The sequence below is a fragment of the Rhinopithecus bieti genome, unplaced genomic scaffold (genome assembly GCF_001698545.2).
Source record: "Rhinopithecus bieti isolate Rb0 unplaced genomic scaffold, ASM169854v2 scaffold_3040, whole genome shotgun sequence".
NCBI classification, from domain to species: Eukaryota; Metazoa; Chordata; class Mammalia; order Primates; family Cercopithecidae; genus Rhinopithecus; species Rhinopithecus bieti.
In genome coordinates, this window is record NW_016804657.1 from 1,550,848 (window position 1) to 1,569,173 (window position 18,326).

Consider the following 18,326-nt stretch of genomic DNA (forward strand, 5'->3'; position numbering starts at 1 on the left):
GGGAGACTAGGTGACCACTAAACTCCTTCAGACTCTTAAAATTATGATTCTTTTCTCAAAGGGAAAGAACGTCAGTGCAGAGATCCCTTCATCTTTAGCTAAAGAATTGAACTGTGCTGCTCAAAATAAAGATCAGTTGGAGGTAGGATGTCCAAGACTGAAGGTAAAGGACTAGTGCAAACTGAAAGTGATGGGGAAACCGACCTACTTATGGAAGCCATGTAGTGTTCTTCACAGGCTGCTGTTGACTGAAATTCCTATCCTCAAATTACTCAAGACTGAAGCTGCTTCCTTTCAGTGAAGAGCCTCTCCTCCCAGGATTCTGGAAAGCACACCTGACTCCAAACCAAGGACTTGGATGCCCTGTGTGTCGAGTGCTGCTGCTGCTTTTACCAGTATCTCTTACCCTTCCTCTTAGAAGAAGTAGAGCTGCTGCCCCCCATGATTCTATCACTCCAAAACATATCCCAAGGTTCAGGACCACCATGGCCAGGTCCTCCACTTGTAGTCCACTTGATTCTCATATTCATTGCCTTATTTTCCTCATTCTCCACCCATAGTAAAAGCCAAAGACACACATAAAAATAAGATTTTCCTCTTTACTCTCATCCTTACACGTCCACAGACTTCTTCATGTGGAGAGGCTGAGCCTTTCGAACACAAAGTGTGTTCTCTGTTGAAGATGTTATAATGATGGGAGAGGGCAGTTGCAGCAGCTTCTAACCAAGTGTCTACAACACATGTACTACTGTTTCCTACCTGTCACCTCTGCAAAAAATGCAGCTCTGAGCCCTCCAAAGTCCTGAGAAATCGATACCAGGGATCCAAATGTCAGACACCAATTTGAAGCAATACCTGGATACCAAGACTCAGAGTGAGGTTATGGATTTGGGGGGCTGATAGCTTTGCTGATCCTGCCACACTGGCAGGGGCTGAAGTCCAGAAATGGTGTGTAGCTGTAGTCATTCTTATTCACCACAGCTCTTATTTCACAGTTTTTCCCCTTGGCTTCTTCTGTTTCTTCTGTTCCTCATATTCAAGTATTTTCTGTTGGAAATAGCCTGTGGGTTCAGATACAGGTGTTAGAGGCATCTGATCTGATCAGGCAGACTATAATGAGCTCAGGAATAAGGATCAGAAGTATCCTGTCTGCTCCCCATACTCCCATCCCTGCCAGGATGTCTCTGGCCTCACAGGCTTCTGGAGATCCAAACATTCAGTTCTGTCCAAAAAGGAGCCCATAAACAGAGGATAGATACTTAGCAGGAATTAGCTCTAGACTGAAACAAAGGAAAGGGCTCAGTCCTGTTGGCTAATGAGTAAACCAGCTTCCACAAAATGGCAGCCCATTAGACATTTTCTTAGGTTTCGGGTTACGTCATTTCAACTCCACTAATAAAAGTCAGCCTACACCTATTTTGTGGGTTTCTAAAGAGAAATATTCTTTCTTTCCCCTCCTCTGTATTCTAGAGGTAACCTTCTATGGGCTTAGACTGATGGGGACTGTCACTACCTGCAGGAGGATTCTTGCTCTTCTCGGCTTCCTGGATGAAAAGTGAGAAGAGCTGTGTCTTCACAAACTTCTTCACAAATCGGCGGTTGGTCTTGGAGGTCAGAGCCTTACAGAAGGGTCGTTCTTGGAAGTGACCTTGCCCATTTGCCTCCCGCTTGATATAGGAAGCATAATGACCCACAGTCTTGACAAAGAACTGTACAAAAGGGCCTGAAACATGCTCGTTGATTTGTTCTGCAGCTGCAGGAGATACAAAGGCCATCTCAGAGGGTAGCAGAAGGATGAAATTACCCAAACTCACCTCCAAGAATGGCTTTCATGCAGGCTGAAAGCTCCTGGGGAAAGCCGTAGGGTAGGGTTCATAATTACTGACTGAAATGGCAATCTGGGTATGGGTTCTCTGCCATTGCTTAGGAAGAATACAATCCCAAATTCAGACTTGCCCTAGGTTCTAGGCCTCTAGGGCTGGTTCTAGGACTGCTGAGTGAGTTCATTTTAGTTCTAGAAGGGAATGATTAAGAATCACACCCTTGCACTCCCTGGAGAGACCCAAAATAAGAGTAAGGACTTACTCTTGAACTCATTGATCCCCTGACCGAGAGAGTCTAAGATGCCATCCTGAAGCTTCGGTGGCAGGATGTCTTTTTCATCACCAACCTAGAGGAGGACAGAGCTCCAAGGTCAAGCAGGAAGGAAGTGTGGAGTGAAGCGGGTTGGCAGAAAAGCATAAGGAGGGCATGAATTCTACACCCCTACTCCACCCACAAATAATCAGCCACATGGGACAGAAACAACACAAGCTGTTTCTTGGCCTTTAGTTTGACTCTAGACATTAGCAAGGAATCCTCTCCACCCCGGTGGTACTTGATTTATATCCCTTGCTTAAAAGGCACTATCACTGATTGTCTTATAGTGAAGTCATCTGTGTTTATGTCCATGGGCTCCTTGAGAGAGATGCGGTCTTTTTAGCACAGATTCTCACTCAACAAAGAACTTAATGTTTGTTTAAGTAAGTGGAAACTAGAGTGGTAGAGTTGGTGGTAGACCTGCAGGGGATCTGAACCCAGACACTTACCGACATTAAGAAGGTTCCTTCACAAAGATTGACCAGCAGGACCTGAAATAAACATAGACTGGCTTTCTCTGGTCCCCTTTCTTCATAGACCTCTAGAGGATTTACCATCTTGATTTCTGCCTGTGGCTGTATCTTTCAGCCCAGGTAGCAACAAAATCAATATCTTCAGTTCTGATTTCCTGTCTAGCATTCTCCTTTCTCACCATTCCCCTCTGGAAATCTCAGTTCCCTTCCTGAGGAAAGACTATGGGTGTTTGTGAGAAGGGAGAAGGAGAAAGAGCTAAGGTAGAAGGGAAATACAAGATGGAGAAATCACAGCCAGTCACTCCCTTAATAAAACATTGCAGAAATTGCTTCTACCTGGAACATTTAGTAGATTGCTCACATAAGTGCTTTACACATTTGATCTTAAGCAACAGTCTTGTGAGGCAGATACCATCTCCATTTTGAAGATGAAGAAACAGACCCAAAGAAGCTTCCCGAGGTCACACTTTACTGCTAATAAGAGAACCAATTTTTTTCCAAGCCTAGACTGATATTCTTGAGATTACATTCTTCTCTCTATGATTCCCCTTCAACTCCCTGCTCTCTAGAACAGAGACCAACATCTTTTTATTTTTGTTCATGCTTGCAACAACTTATGTACAATTTTCTATTAGAAAAACTCCCGCCGGGCATAGTGGCTCACTCCTGTAATCCCAGCACTTTGGGAGGCCGAGGCGGGTGGATCACAAGGTCAGGACATCAAGACCATCCTGGCTAACACGGTGAAACCCCGTCTCTACTAAAAATACAAAAAATTAGCCGGGCGTAATGGTGGGCACCTGTAGTCCCAGCTACTCTGGAGGCTGAGGCAGGAGAATGGTGTGAACCCAGGAGGCAGAACTTGCAGTGAGCAGAGATCACACCACTGCACTCCAGCCTGGGTGACAGAGCGAGACTCCATCTCAAAAAAAAAAAAAAAAAAAAAAAAAAAAAAAAAAAAAAAAAAAACTCCCTCACAGCTTTGGGCCTTCCAGCAGGAAACAGCAAAGGAAAGAAATGAGCCCAGGGTCAACAGGAAGAGGAAAGGAAAGGAAATGAGGAGACCATGTGTCTACAGTCCTCAGGTAAAATAAGCACAGGGCTGGAACTGCCCAGGGAGCCTTCAGTCTAGACCAGAGATTACAAATAGGCACCCTGCTGGCTGATTCCAACCAGCAGATCTGTTTCTTTGATCCTTACAGTATTTTTAAATAATTGATTTGGTTTCCAATATTTAAACTGGACTATCTCACAAAAAATTTGGATTTGGAGCTTCTCCTGAAAAGTCAGGAGATCTAACACTGGGTCCACATTTCTAAAGGCCAACACTCAGATGGAACTGAGTAGCAGTTGCCTGCTTTAGGCAGGGAATGTTCCCACCAGTTTACCGTAATTTCCCAAATCATGTGTTGGCCATTTAAATGCCTGCTGGGCCTCTCTTTTCCATTTGCGACCCTTGGTCTTGACAATAGAGAGAAAGATCCCTCCATTGTCCCTTCTTCCAAATACAAGGAAAGAGAGTGGAAAGTATGCCAAAAAATAGAGCATGCACTGTAATTATCTGTCGTCAGGGGAGAAAAGTTGAACTAGTCCAGGCCTGAAACCACTTGTATACATAGGCTCAGATGCCTTCATGGAGGGAAGACTGTTCCTTTGAGGGATTGGGAGGAAAGTGTGTGTATAAATAATTTGTTTTTCAAGATTGTTCCCAGAACTCTTTCCAGTATTTGGGCATATTATTTTCTGTGGAGTAATCCCTTACCAAAAGCCAGAGTCTGGCCATCAGGAGAGGAGCCACGGCTTCCAGGGAGCTGGAGCTGCAGAGTCAGGAAGTTTCATAACTTCTGGGGTTGGGACATTTAAATGTTTATTGCTAAACATGGGGCTAATACTTTGTCCCAGTTAGTCACAAAGCTAAGGCTGGTTCAAAGGGCATGTGTACTCAGCAGTCCTAAGGAAGGATGAGGGGCTAGTGGAGCAAAGAAAGGAAACACAGCCTTCTTCTTTACTTCCTAGCAATAGTTTCTATAGGAGGGGATATGGTTTTATCTGTGCTAGGTCCCACTGTTGTCTGTGTGGCCTTGGATAAGTCTCTGGAGCTCAGTAATCTCTTGGAATGAGTCAGTGGTTATGGCCAGGGCAGATATTCCCAAGTCCCTCTTCTGGCTTAAGATATAGGAACATGCTATCTTTTGAAAGTCCCTACTGACCACTCTAAAGCACATGCTTTGAGTTATTTTTCCAACAGTGGGGATAGATTTATGCTTTTAATGCCCATTTTCACAACTGAGTCCTCTGGTTTGTCTGGGGTACTGCCAAGATGTAAGAAGCTAACAAAATGAAAAAGGATTCAGACCTATATCCTCATTAACCAACTTAGCTCTGAGCTACTCAGAAAGATGACTTGCTGCATTCTTAAGACTCAGTTTGCCAGAGGGCCACGTTAGCTCATTTCCAAGGAATTCAAATACATTCCAATGGGGTGTGTGTTGTATAGACCAGCTGGGTCATCCATTTGGATGAGATGGGACACCCCGAAGACTGCTCATCAGGGTCAGCTGGCATAGAACAGTCTGATCACCCCTGAATAAGCTATCCGCTGCCCCTTATGCCTAAAGGGAAAGCCTTCGGAAGGGAGCCTGCTTTTATTGAGCATCAACTGTGTGTTGGGTGCCAGGTTAGGAGCTCTATGCAGGTGGTTTCCCCCAGAATCCTTAGGGAGTGAACACTGTTATCCCCATTTTAGAGATGAGAAAGCTCAGACTTAAAGAGGTAAGGTAACTTGCCCCTAATCACACAGCTGTAAGCAGCAGAGCTGGGATCTGAATCCCAGTCTACCTGGCTCCAAATCATGCACTCTTCTTGCCACATCATACCTCTTCCATAGGGCTGTCCATGACCTCCTGCTGGAAGCGCATTTGTACTCCAACCATGAAGGGGGTGGGGCAGCAGACGGTGGCCAGAAGGCTCTCAGGGACAACAGGGATGTAGGTGTGCGCCCAGCTGAAGGGGTAGAGCAGTGCGGCAGCAGCATGGATGCACTGAGACAGGGTGCTGGGACAGAGCACAGAGGATGAGAGTCAGGAGGCCCCTACACCTCCATGCTACACACCTGTCATCGCCCACCACCAACAGCAGCTCCAGCAGTGCTGCCCGTGCCCATGGCAGAAAGGCAAGTCTGGGGGCCATGCTGGTCACAGAGCTTGAATGTACATTGCTGGGAGGGAGGGACAGAAACTAGAGAGGCCTAGGCTTCACTATCAAGAGGGGGACCTCGATTTGACCCTTCTTTTCCCGGTTAGTCTTCTCAACTTACTACTGGCCAAAAATAAAAGTGACTCTGAAGAGAAGAGGGAAGAAGAGTTGCTTTCATTCAAGGAGATAATTGATTGAGCCCCCAACCTGTGCTCACAACTGTGAGCACACCCCACAGATGTGGGTACCAGGAAGAGCAAGACACTGACCCTGCTTTTAAGGAATTCACAGTGTAGTTAAGAAACAAACATCTAAGTAAGCACTGGAGGCTCGGCCGAGAGGCAAAGCCTTTTTACCTCCCTATGTCTATCCAACCTCACCCCCAGCCTTTGCCCCTACACAGCCCCCTCTGGGCACTCAAGGGTATTAAAGATTACCAGGTTGCTGCCTGAGTAGCTTGGGAAATTCCCAGGTTCTAAGAACCTCTGCCCAGCAATTCCACGGAAAGTCCCACAAAGGTGGCTCCTCAAGACTTTCCAGTGAAGCATTTCTCGTCACTCCTGCCCAAGTCACAACTTGGACCCTACTCCTCTTGCCACCACACACACAAAGTCCCACTCTCTGTCTTCTCATTTCTCCCCTGGCTTTCATGGCTCTTTCCTTCAGCCAAATTGCCTCAAAGTCAAGGCCAATAAAAGCACAGATGCGGGAATCCTTGTTTCAATTCTGGGTTTCAAGCTAGCACTTCCTGAATTAGCAAAATTGAGTCTCTGAGAGGCTAGTTGACTGGAAGTCCCCTCCCTGGCTAAGTTTCAGGGAGCTGAAAAACTCAGTGTGGGAAGGAAGTGGGGAGTGGTAGGATTTCCCTGAAGCAAGTAAACGTCTGAGAGGTAAATCCTGCCAGCCTCCACTTTCCAAACACTGATATGAGGAGGAAAGGCAGAATCCCAGCTCTAGCCACACAGGAACTTCTGGTTTCCATTCAGGACTGGGAGTGAAAGAGCTACTTCCAAAGCAAAATATGATGCCACTCCCTTCAAGGATTACCTACAACTAGTTCCTTTTTGGTTATCACCCATTTTTACAGAATCTTCAACACAAAGACCCCACTGCTTGCCCAAGTTTCCTTTCCTCTGAAACCCATGCATTCACCTGACCCTCTGACTTCTATTGAGTCCCCAACATCCTTTTCTTCCCTAAAAGATAAAAGCAGGGTTGTCAACCTAAAATCGTTGGTTATCTGCCTCCTCAGATATGAATAGAAGGTCCACCCCACCCCTACTGTTTTATGACATTTTTCATTCTCCATTCTATTACGTCTCCCCATGTCCTTCTCAGATCTGAAGCCCCTAAGAGGTAGAGACTATGGCACAATAGTACCCTGCTTCCACTACACACAGGGATATACTCAACTGTGAACTTAAGGATAGCAGCTAGCATTCAGCAATATGTGCTTGGCAGGGTGTTAGGTACCTAATGTGCATTATTTCATTTAATCCTCACCACAACCTTATGAGGTAATCACAATCATTATTTCCATTTTCAAGAAGTTAACAAACTAACTTAAGGGCAACCTCATAGCTAAAGGTAGAAGAACTGGATTTAGACCTCCTAATTCTGCTGATTTCAATCCCCGTGCTTTCAACCACTATATAATTCTGCATCCCCTTCAGATGAAGGGAAGTTTGTATTTCCCAATGTTTGGCATCTGGCAAACAGTTGACACAGAATAAATGTTTGTTGAATGAGTATCTACCTCCTGCCCTGTTCTCCACCCTCCCTCAGCCTTGCAAGGGCAGAATCATGTCTACATCCACCCTAACTGGTCCCACCTGAGCTGTCCCAGGAATACTTCCTGTCCTTCCCTTAGCGAAGTCAGGAGCATTCCTCAGGCCCAGGCAGCAGTCCTGTGTGGAGGAAGAGGCAGTGGGGGTGGTTCAAAACAGCTGTTTCTCTTGGTTTAAAGAACAAGGAGCTAGAAACAGGAGGGTGGGCACATGGGTCCTACAGCCCATTTTCCTTGGATAACCTCCAGTCTGTTCCCTTGAACTCAGGGATGCTGGGCAGTTCAGGTGAGCAGTTCAGGGGCTGGGCCCACCTGAGACCTTCCGCCAGGAAGATGATTTTTCTCTCCAGCACGGCAGAGGCAAAGATCTGAAGTATCTGTTCAAAACTGAGACAGTGCAATAGAGAACTAAAATCCACATGTTCTAGGTGGGAGTCCAGGGGCCGTGTCAGTGAAATGAACTGTGGGGAAACCAGAGAGAGAGAAGGTGTCACTACACTGCAAGATTGTGCAGACCCTGGAGTGCTGGGCCTCTACCAGCCTCTATTCCTTCCCCCAGGAGTGAATCTGACCCTGTCTCTCTTTCCCCTGCTAATTGGCTGAAGGACAGCACTGACATGATCTCGAGTACGGCCCATAACGTCCTGCACCCTCCCTCACTTGCCTCCCTGAGCACACACCCCTCTCTCACTGCGCTTCAGCACATGGGCTTCTGTTCCTTGAGCAATTCTATCTTTTCTGCCTGCAGCCTTCACTGTGGGGGCCCTCCTCCTGCACTGCTCTACTCCCTTCATTCTTACCTTCTTTCAGGTCACAGAGGCCCCCCCTTGGCCATGTGATACTTTCCCATCTTCTTCTTATGTAGCACCCTGTTTTTTTTCTTTTTTCCTTTCATCCATTACATAATTTCTGATTCAACATGCACTGGTGTGTTTATTTAACATCTGTCTTCCCCAGTGGACTTATAGCTCCAAAAGTTCAGGGACCACATTCATTTTGGTCACCACTGTATTCCCAGAAAATGGTATAGTTTGGCACACAGCAAGCATTCAGTACTAATTTTTCTAGAAAGTGAAAGTTTCTAGCCTCTCCCCTTATTTTCCTGTGGGGAAGCCAAGTTTCAAAGGGGCACAGAGACTATTCAGAGTTCCAGGGGTCAGGACTGGAATTCTTAGAACAGTGTTCTACCTGCTGCCTCAGTGTGCTTGGTGCCTTAAAACAATAGCATTCCACCATGCATGGGTGGAGACTCGGGGGTGGGGATGGATGATAAGAAATGGACAGATGGAGGCTACCTTACAGCAGCAGGTAAACAAAGGAGAGTGGAGTGGGGGTGGGGCAGCTGGCAGTCTGGGGGCTGAGGGAAAAGTCCTTTATAGCACCAGAAGCCTCAACTTACATGGTTTGTTTATTATAAATAAAAGTCTTGGTGGCTTGAGCAGTAACTAGGTGCTTGTGGGTATCAAGTTAGAAGGATCAGAAAATCTGGGCTTGATTTCAGCTTTGTTCATTCTAACCAAGTCCTAGTCCCCATCTGGCTCAGTTTCTCTGTACTTTCACCTGGTTAATGGAAGAACAGTGGTAAGAGGTGCCACAGATGCCTACCCTCTCCAACTAGGGACGGCCTCACCCATTTTGCTAACCCACCTCAGTGCCTGAGTCGGGGATGAAGCTCTTGAGAGTGACAGTCTTCCCAGGAGCAGGGAAGGCTGCCTCTCGGAGGCCCTGCATGAACGGGTAGATGACAGCCATGGAGATCTGATGTCTCTTCTCCACTTCATCCAGGATCTGCAGAGAAAAGAACCACGGGAGGCACAGCTCAAAGGGACACTATCGGGCAGGTGGTAGAGACTCTACATGCCCCTGAGCGTCATAATGTTCCCATACTGGTTCAGCTGGTCCTCATGTATCTTCTAGGGCCCTCCACAAACTGGTCTCTCCCTTCCTGGCAGAGGCTGGGCTCATGCTAAATAATCTGCAGTTTATTTCCCACGTAAGACCTGCTTTTTTCCAGCTTCCTTTTTATTATCTCTCTACCAATCCATATTCTTCCCCTCTCCTAACACTAACATAAAAGCACCTCCCTGGGAAGTCATCCCAGGGTAAACTCACCACCCATGATGGTACCATGTCCACTTATGCTGGTTGCAGCAGGAGGCTAGAAGCCTAAGCCTGTTGGTACCACTCTGTCCTCCAACTCCCACTATAGATTCCCGGGGTCAGAGACTGCCTCCATCCCTAGGAACACTGCACAAAGGAATTCTTTACCCAAGCAAAAACTGACAGAGTTTTCTCCCTTCCTCCTCCAAAGGTCCTGCTGGGGTCAGAGCATAATGAAGTCCTTTCTGGTCACCAATGGATGGCATGACCCCCATGGATTCTGCTCAAATCCTGACTCAGATACACTGGCACTCAAGTTAGCTCCAGCAGAATTCCTGGGGACCTCAACTGTTCTTCTACCCTTGAAGGAGTCAGAATGGGTCTTATAACTCCTTCATATTTGTTCAGTGCTCTGCCTTTTATAATGAGTCTTCCCATATATCACCTCATTTATACCTCACACCACCCAGTGAGATAGGAAGGTGAGATTATTATATCCATTTGACAGATGAGGAAATTGAAACTCAGGGCAGAAGTTTCTTCCCCTTGTCCTACTTCAACTACTTTCTTACTTGGCTAGAGGGGGAACAGTAGCTGTCGCTGCAGGGAGTCCAGTCCCCTAAATTCAATTTCCATTTTTCCCTTAAGTCAAGTGCATGCCCCTTTGCCTCAGTTTTCCCAAGTGTACTTTGAAGCTGATTCTGGCTATGGGAGAAGAGCTCCACTAAGGGCTTAGGTTGCACAGGCAGGGTTGGCAGCCAGAGAGAGCCTGGAAGATGGGCAGGACAAACAGGCCCTGGGGAATCCTGTTCCATCCCTACCTTGGAGAACAAGCCGAAGCAGCCAATGCAGCTGATGATGCAGTACACTTTGGGAAGGCGAGGGCCAGGGCCGGCAGGCTGGGGAGGGACAGAGAGGCTTCTTCAGTGCTGCAGCCTCCCCAAGGGTTTCTCCCAACTGGGTATGAAGGAGCACAAGGCTGAGGGCTGGGGAGGGAGAATTGATGGGGAATGGTGGGTGCAGCAGGGAGGTCAGAGTGACCACCAGGGTCAAAAGAAGAAATCCTTGAGGATACTGGGTGAGTTGGTGGGCCAGTGCTGCCGCCTTCAGTGCCAACACAATCTGGGGTCAGCAAAGAGGGGAAGAAAGTGTGCCTTAGAGATGAAATGGCTAAGGTGGAAAGCACTGTAAAGGTGACTTGGGGAATCCTCCTGAGACCTGAGACTTGAAACTAATTGTCCAAATCCCAGCCTCTGCTCTGGGAGGTTCCAGGGTCCAAGGTAAGCAGGCCTGGGTAGAGCAGCAGGGAGAGGAGTCATTTGGAGCCTCTCACAAAGAGGAAAGTTATCAAAAGCCGGAGAGAGCACAGACCAGAGCCTGACCAGCAGGGGGAGAAGGGGCATCAGGTCTTGGTGCTTGTGGGGCTGCAGAGGGAGCACTAGCATGGCAGAAGGTCCTGGGCTGTGCTTTCTCTACAACCGGTGCTGCCAACAAGCCTGGACTTTTACAGCTAAGGCTTGAACAAGCCCAGCCATGGAGCTGAGCAGACTGCAGAAAGGAAGGGGCAGTTCTGAGCTGCACAGACCAAGAGGCGCCTGCAGTATCCAAACTTTCTGCTCCCATCCACATTGGTCAGAACGAAGGAGAAGGTCTCCCTAAGAAAGAGCAGACAAATCTTGATTTGCATTGCTCACTGGATTCTAGAACAGGAAAGTGGTCAGGATTAGAGGGTGGAGAGGAGGGCGAAGTGGAGCTGCTGATTAATCATAGGAGTAAGGGCTCACTGGTATCGAGCCCTAAACACATCATCTCATCTAATTGTCAAAACAACTCTTTGAGGCAGGTTCAGTTATTATCCCCACTTTGAAGATGAAGGAACTAAGGCCAGAGGGTGCTTCTTATTCAAGGTCACTCAACTCATAAATAGTGAAGTCAAAGCTCAAGCAGTCGAATTCCAGGGCTCATGCTAGAAGGGTCTTTGCTACATCGCCTTCTTAGAGGCTAACTGCTTTCTGCTAAGTCCAGCTTGGGCCAATAGCAGAATTAAAAGCAGCAACTTTTGCTTCTAAGACAGGTGGAAGAATCTGGCTCTTTGGACAGAAGTGACTGATCAAACTGATAGCTAATATCCTTGGCCTTGAGGGACCCCAGGCCGGATGTTTTCAAATGAATCGATTACACTCCTGGGCTGAAAATCAACAAATGACAACAGTGAGGGAGGCTACAGGAGCCACAGAACTCACACGTGTTCCTTCTCTCCAAATCCAATACCCTTGCTGAGCAATTACCTGGGATACTCGGTGAGTGATGCCCACTCATTCCCATCTGGGAAGCAGAACAAGGGGATAGCTTTGAGTAGCCGCTCCTCCTCCTCCTGCTGACCCCGAAGCAGGTTCTCCCGCTATAAGGAAAAGGAAAAGACAAGTGGATATGAAGCTGGGGGCAGAGGTAGGAGGAGAGGGCTTCAGAGCTGGTGGGTTTCCTTTGAGGCTCTAAAGCAGTCTAGGGATAAGCTTCTCCACTAGCATAGGGGCAAAGGGTGCCTTTGCCCATCACTCTACACAGTTTGCATCCTGGATCTGGTTGGAACAACTCCAAAGCTGAAACAGCCCCTCCTCAGTCAACTCGACATAAGCTTGAGTTCGACCTCAGTATTGAGGATCTGCATAGAAAGGGGACAGGGCCATGTTGAATATAGAAAGGCCCTGAAATGACCCAGGCCTCTGAGAGGACAACATCAGAGAGGCACCACATCAGAGAAGAGAAGCGGCCAGCTCAGTTGGCACACCTCCTAATGAGAAGGGTTAATGAGGATTCCCACCCCTCTACCTGGTACAGGATCAGACAAGAAAGAGTCTAATGCTTGGGCTCGGGCAGAGGGCTATGCCTGCCTACCAGTTACATGGCTGCCCCACTCTTTCCTTCCCACACATCCCAGAGAGGGGATTTATTCTAGGAGGTCTGGCAGAAGGTAAACTTCTCTACAGAGAAGGGTGACTGAAAATGGGATTTGGAAGATCTATGAGGTCCCCTAAAAGGCAAAATATCTCGCCTAGTTTCCCTGCTAGGAAGCCTAGGTCAGTCCCTCACAAAGAAGTTAGACCTAGATTCTGTGGGTGATAACAGAGAACTGGGGCTGTGCTAAGAAGGAAATGGAGAGCAGCGAGCTCAGAGCTCAGGGCAGCTCCAGGCTCAAGCCCTGGTAGGGTGGGGAGAAGGAGGTAGAACACCCACCCCTACCACCTTCCAAACACCCCAGTCCTCTGACTGGCCCCGCCCCTCCTTCAGTCCTTACCTTGGGAAATTGGTAGGTGATTATAGGCTCGTAATCATCCTGTGAACGCTTTTTTTTGAGAGAAACCACAAGAAGGTATTCAAAGAAGTGCTGCCCCCCAGCAAAGTTGGGCAAAGAGTGCTCCTGGGTCCTTTCTGGTTCCTTTAAAGCTTCCCCCGAATTGTCCTGGGGCGGTCCTGAAACCAAGACACCAGAGCCCATTTAGTATAATCTCATTGATCCATTCCTGGAGTGGAGTCTGTGAGAATCTGGGTGACCTCCACACGTCAAGGACGCCTTGCCAATGCTGAGATACCTGGATACTGGCCAGCACCACCAGTCACTCAGGATCAGGGCCAAATGGGCAGTTTCCACACCCGCCCTGGTAGACTTGAAACCATGGGGAACCAAGCAGAGGAAAGAAAACACTGACGCGGAAGCCATGGAAATGTGCTGGAGAGGCCGCGTGGAGGCCAGGGCCCCAGGGTACCACAGACACTGCATAACCTGTCGGGTGCTTCTGGCAGTCCTGGAACAATATGGCCTGAGAGTTTAGTTCATACTAAGTGAATAAGAACAGGCACAAAGGGCATGTGACTGTGACCACACTAGCCCCACAGAGGGCATGACCAGCTCTTAAAAACCAACAGAGGAAGCCGCCTGGCCCAGTCACATGGGGAACCATGTGGAGGCCGAGATATAAAGTAAGAGGAGGAAGGAGTATTTCAAAGAAGAAACAGTCCCGCCTAAGAGGGTCACCCTAAAAACAAGGAAGTGGGCAGTCCAGTCCTGACCTGCTCGACGTCGGAAGAGCCTGAACACCCGGCCTACCACTTGTCCTTCCATCTCTGGGCCTTCAGGACAGAGCGGACTCCCCACTCCCCTAACACAGACAGACTGGTGACAGAAAGCCTGAGAAAGGGGCTGCTTCAGTCTCCAGCCACAACTCCGTGAAGCCAAGCCACGCGCTGTCTTCCAGAGAGGGGAGTGAAGTTTCCATCCTGTGCACCCAGTAGTTGAGCAAGAAGGATGTGACGGGACCCAGGAAGGCAACAGCAGCCAGCACCAACAGAGTCAGCATCCTGGCACCGCAGTGCAGATCTCAGCTCCTCCCAAGGGCCTCAGGGTGTGGCGAGAGAAAAGGTCAAGAGCAAACACCTCTAGCTGAAAGAAGCCAGAAAGGTCTGGCTACTCCTGGGCTAAGGGTTTTGAATCTGGGCTGCAGATTGTACAAAGAGTTTATTTACAATCTTAGAACAGTGGACAACAGTGGATAGCGTCAGACTGTGGGCAGTGGAAACTGGCTGGTCTCAGGATAGGGATCCTATATCTCCATCACTTAGATTGCTGACCTTTCACTTCTCAACTTGGTCAATGGAAGTCAAAAACCCCAGCAAGGCCACCTGCTGAATTCTAGAACTTCCAGGACTTCCCAACCTAGAGCACATGCCCAAATACTCTCTGCAGCCGGGATGCTACTGTCCTCTCCTGATTGAGATAAATAGACTTGGCCTAATAATTATCCAAATAGATTAATTCTTACAACAAACGAAAGAGTTCTGGAAGTCAATATCCAATAGCCTCCTTTCCTGATGGTGCAGTGAAGAGCAAAACCCATCTCTAAGCCCAGAGTTCGTGATATTTTGGAAATAGCTACAATGGCGAATTTCACCTGCTGGAGAGTTCTGTCACTGGCACTCATTCCAGGGTTCCAGCAGAGTCCCTCTTCTCAAATAGGAAGCACTAGCTCAGGAGACTGTCCCCAGCTCAAGGTAGGGGACTGACTGCACCAGCAGCCTGAGGGTGATTCTGTGGCAGTGGAAAGCATCCAGGTGACCTCCACCCAACCCTCACACCTGCTCAGCCTTCCTCTGGATCAGACCAGGTCAGCTGTACTGCCCAAGCTACAGGCAGAGCTGCTAGCCCACTGCTGTGTCTGGAGACTAGGTAGGAGAGAAGGAATAGCAAAACATCACCTTGGATTCTCACAGAAACCCCTGAATGAGTAAATGCAGAGAAGGCTTTTGCCAGGAAGCTGTCTCAAAGGGAAAGCAGGGGGCAAAAGGGGTTGGCGCCAGTGTTTGCCACTCCTACTAAGAATAAGAATAAGCCTTCTGGAAGAGAGTGGGGTGCTAGGATAGGGAAAACAGCTGCTTTGCTTCTAAGAGCTCTAGACCTGGCTCTGTGGGACTAGTAAAAGCCAGGACTTATGGCCAAACTCATTTACAGTAAAGAAAGATGTTCAAATGCTATAATGGGTGAGACATCACACCTTACTTGCAAGCTACACAGACTTGTTGCACAAGCCTTACCACCTGTCTAAGGAACAAGCATCTTCCTGATACAGATGGGGACACTGAGGCATAAAGTAATTCAAAGGCTATTAAAATTGGCAGGATTTGTTGGGAATGGGGATTAGGAAAGCTCCACATCCATGCTCCTGCCTTCTGGATGCATTTGACATCAAATATCCCACAGAGGTTTTCAAAGGACATTGAGAAACAGAATCTTATCACTGACATTTCCAGATTCTAACGAAATTATGCCTTTCCCTAAATCTTTTGGGCTGCATTTTCAGATCATTTTCTTCTGCTTTATCAGGAAAGCCAAGAGAATAGCAAAATTAAGAAATCATTGACAAAAGAAAGTAATTAGACTTTTGGGATGAGGCCCAAGAAATGCAGCAAAAGACTGTTTTCTCCCCTCTTTCAAAAGGGGTTATCCACAGGAGAGAAAAGCATAAGAGAAAACTAACCTCCATCAAACTCATGTTTCATATAAGGTATCTCATTTAATCTCCAGTGCCCTAGAAAGGAATTATTATCCTGAGTTTTAGTTGAGGAGGGAGCCACCCTTTCTAGGGAAGTCAGGAATCTGGTTACACTTGTTCCTCCACCAGAAAGCCTCTCCCTGACACCTGACTGAAGTCCCAGATCTGTCCAGAATATAGGTGAGAGGACCTTCCGGAGCCTTGATCTGGGAAGCTGGCCCATCCCTTCCAGCTCAGGTGCTGTCAAGCCAGGACCACCACCACATCACTCCTTGTCACCAGGATACACACACACACACACGCACACACACACACACGCACACACACTCCTAATACGCAACTGTCCTGGGGCCAGAAAGGCAAAGAGGAAGGGGGAGAATCCCCAGGCAGGTGGAGGATGGTATGGAAGATGAACAGGACACACGCTCCTGGCCAGAAAAGTATTAGGCCTCAGTGCTTACAGTTCCTCAGTATCAGGAAGCTCCTCCAGGCAGAATCAGGAAGTGCCTGGTGTTGGGGTAGAGGTGGGTGGGAACAACTGGAATGTCTCCCCTGGGCTGCAGGGGGCAGACCCCTTCCATTCACACAGGGTCTGGGAAGACCAGGACAGACCAGGCCAGTGCTCTCCAGAGAAGAGAGAATGTTAGCCTCATCCTGCCTTCTGCTCCCACCACTGCATGGTCCCAGGCCTCTGCCCCAAACTGTGGTTTCTGACCTCTCCCTGATGGTGCAGCTGGAATGGCCAGATATTGGAGATCTGTGTCTAGAGAGGACACTGCAAAGGGGGAAGGAGCAGGGTGTGGCAGGAGGAATGGCAACAGGATGAAGAACAGAACACTCAGAGGTCACTGCAGTTCAAAGAAGGGCGCACTGACCTCACTCCCTGAGGCCCTCCCAACTCTGGGGCTTGGGCTAAGAGAGGGACTCACTTGGCCTCCTTGGTGTGCCAATGTTGGAAAGGGCAGGCTGTCTGGGAATGGCCCCTGCTCACTTTCTAATCCACTCTTTGCTCTTCAGACGGTAGGACCTCTAGGCAAAGTATCTAAGGGTCATGGCTGCTCAGCCATAGGACTGGCTAGTGGTAAGCCACACAAATATTTGCCGAAGGAATTAATAAATGAATGAATTTCTAACTGCTCTCCTTCCAACCCCAGGGCTCTGCTAAGAAAGAAAAGAAGCTGCTGCTTTAAATTAGCAGTTGACTTCTAATTTAATCCCCATAATCCTGGACGGGGGAATTATGTCCATTTCACTGTTGCGGGGCTGAGGGAAACGGAAGGGGTGCCCTGTCTGGGCGACACGCTGGAAAGCAGCAGCTGTGCAGGTTCTACTGCCGCTCCGCTGGAGGCCACACTCTGAAAGGCACTTGGCCGCAGGTGGGTGGGGGTGGTAACGTCATCGAGGAGACCTGTGTTTGTGGCCGGTGGCTATCTGCAGGGCAGGGGCAGGGGCGCTGGCTCCAAGGAACTGGGCAAAGGCCACGGAGCAGTCCCAGGGCGGCGAGATGGGGTGGGACGGCGGGCACCCCGGGAGCTGAGGCAGTGCCTCTGGGAGGGCACCACAACCGGGGCGCTTTCAGGCACACTGCGGTTGCACCACAAGCTTCCTGGATGGAAGGACACGTGGCCCCGGGGCCCCACAACGGTTTCCTGTGTCCCGCCGCCTCCCCCTCGCCCCCGCAGGCCTGGCCTCACCGTCGTGTCCCGCCCCCGCCCCCACCTGACCCTCTTCCCCTCTCCCCGCGCTCCCTCCCGCTCACCTGCCCCAGCGCAGCCTCCTGAGTCCCCCTCCAACTGCTCCCGGATCTCGACGCCCCGTGCCGCCCTCCCCTGGGCCCCAGCCGCCGGCCCTAGCCCCTGCTCCCCGGCGCCCACGCCGTCCCAGCGCGCTCTCCCCGGCCGGCACTAACCCCCATGGCCGCGCTTCAGTCTCAGGCTGGCTCGAAGGCGGCGGCCGAGCCCATCCATGGCCCCTCGAGTGCCCGGCGCCCGCTCCCGGCTCCGCGCTGGCCCCGCCCCCCTATCCTTGACCTCCTCGGGTCCGACACTTTCACTTTCACGCGGGGGGAGGCCTAGGGGACAGGTTCGGGGCGGCGCGGCGCACCTTCCGGGCTCCGGCCCAACCCCCGGGCGCACCTGGGCGGGCCCGCTCTGCCCTCGCCCTGGGCAGGGCTGCGTGGGGTGGCAGAGGGCGCTCGACGCGCGTCCGGGACTGGGCGGCGCCACCTCGTTCCCACCCTCCGTGGGGCTCCCGGGGAGGCTTGACTTAGCGAACCCCCTGCACTCCGCAAAAGCGTGTGTCCTGGCTGAAATCACCGTCTTCCAGGTCGCCCCAAACGAATCCCAAAAGAGACAGAGTTTTCAGTCCTCACACCTCTCCAATCCCTCCACCTCTCCCTTTGCAACTGCTTTAGCCCCTCGACCATCTCCAGGTCTCTTGCCCTACTTGTCCTCTCACTCTCGCGGTTCCTGAGGAGGAACTGGAGATGCGGATTAGGGAGCTGACCCTGCCTTACATTCAAACTTGGCCTTGAACAGACCAGCAAAATGGGGGTAACCCCTGCCATTCCACAGAAATGTGAAAGTTCAG

General features: G+C 49.6%; 1 protein-coding gene across 2 annotated transcripts; it reads right to left on the bottom strand.

Moving 5' to 3' along the window:
- Nucleotides 1–579: 579 nt before the first annotated feature.
- Nucleotides 580–17,890, bottom strand: DENND2D (DENN domain containing 2D). Of its 2 annotated transcripts, none has more exons than XM_017869638.1 (12): nt 17,647–17,890; nt 12,989–13,164; nt 11,982–12,094; nt 11,279–11,348; nt 10,515–10,592; nt 9,241–9,381; nt 7,906–8,054; nt 5,489–5,666; nt 2,589–2,630; nt 2,086–2,170; nt 1,514–1,753; nt 580–1,061 (listed from the first exon to the last, which is right to left on the bottom strand). In XM_017869638.1, the coding sequence occupies exons 1-12, from the start codon at nt 17,702–17,704 to the stop codon at nt 985–987; spliced, it is 1,407 nt and encodes a 468-aa protein (XP_017725127.1). In that variant the 5' UTR covers nt 17,705–17,890; the 3' UTR covers nt 580–984. The 2 variants fall into 2 exon arrangements, with proteins under 2 accessions (XP_017725127.1, XP_017725129.1); XM_017869640.1 differs by lacking the exon at nt 17,647–17,890 and adding an exon at nt 13,762–14,051.
- Between the last annotated feature and the right edge of the window lie 436 nt (nt 17,891–18,326).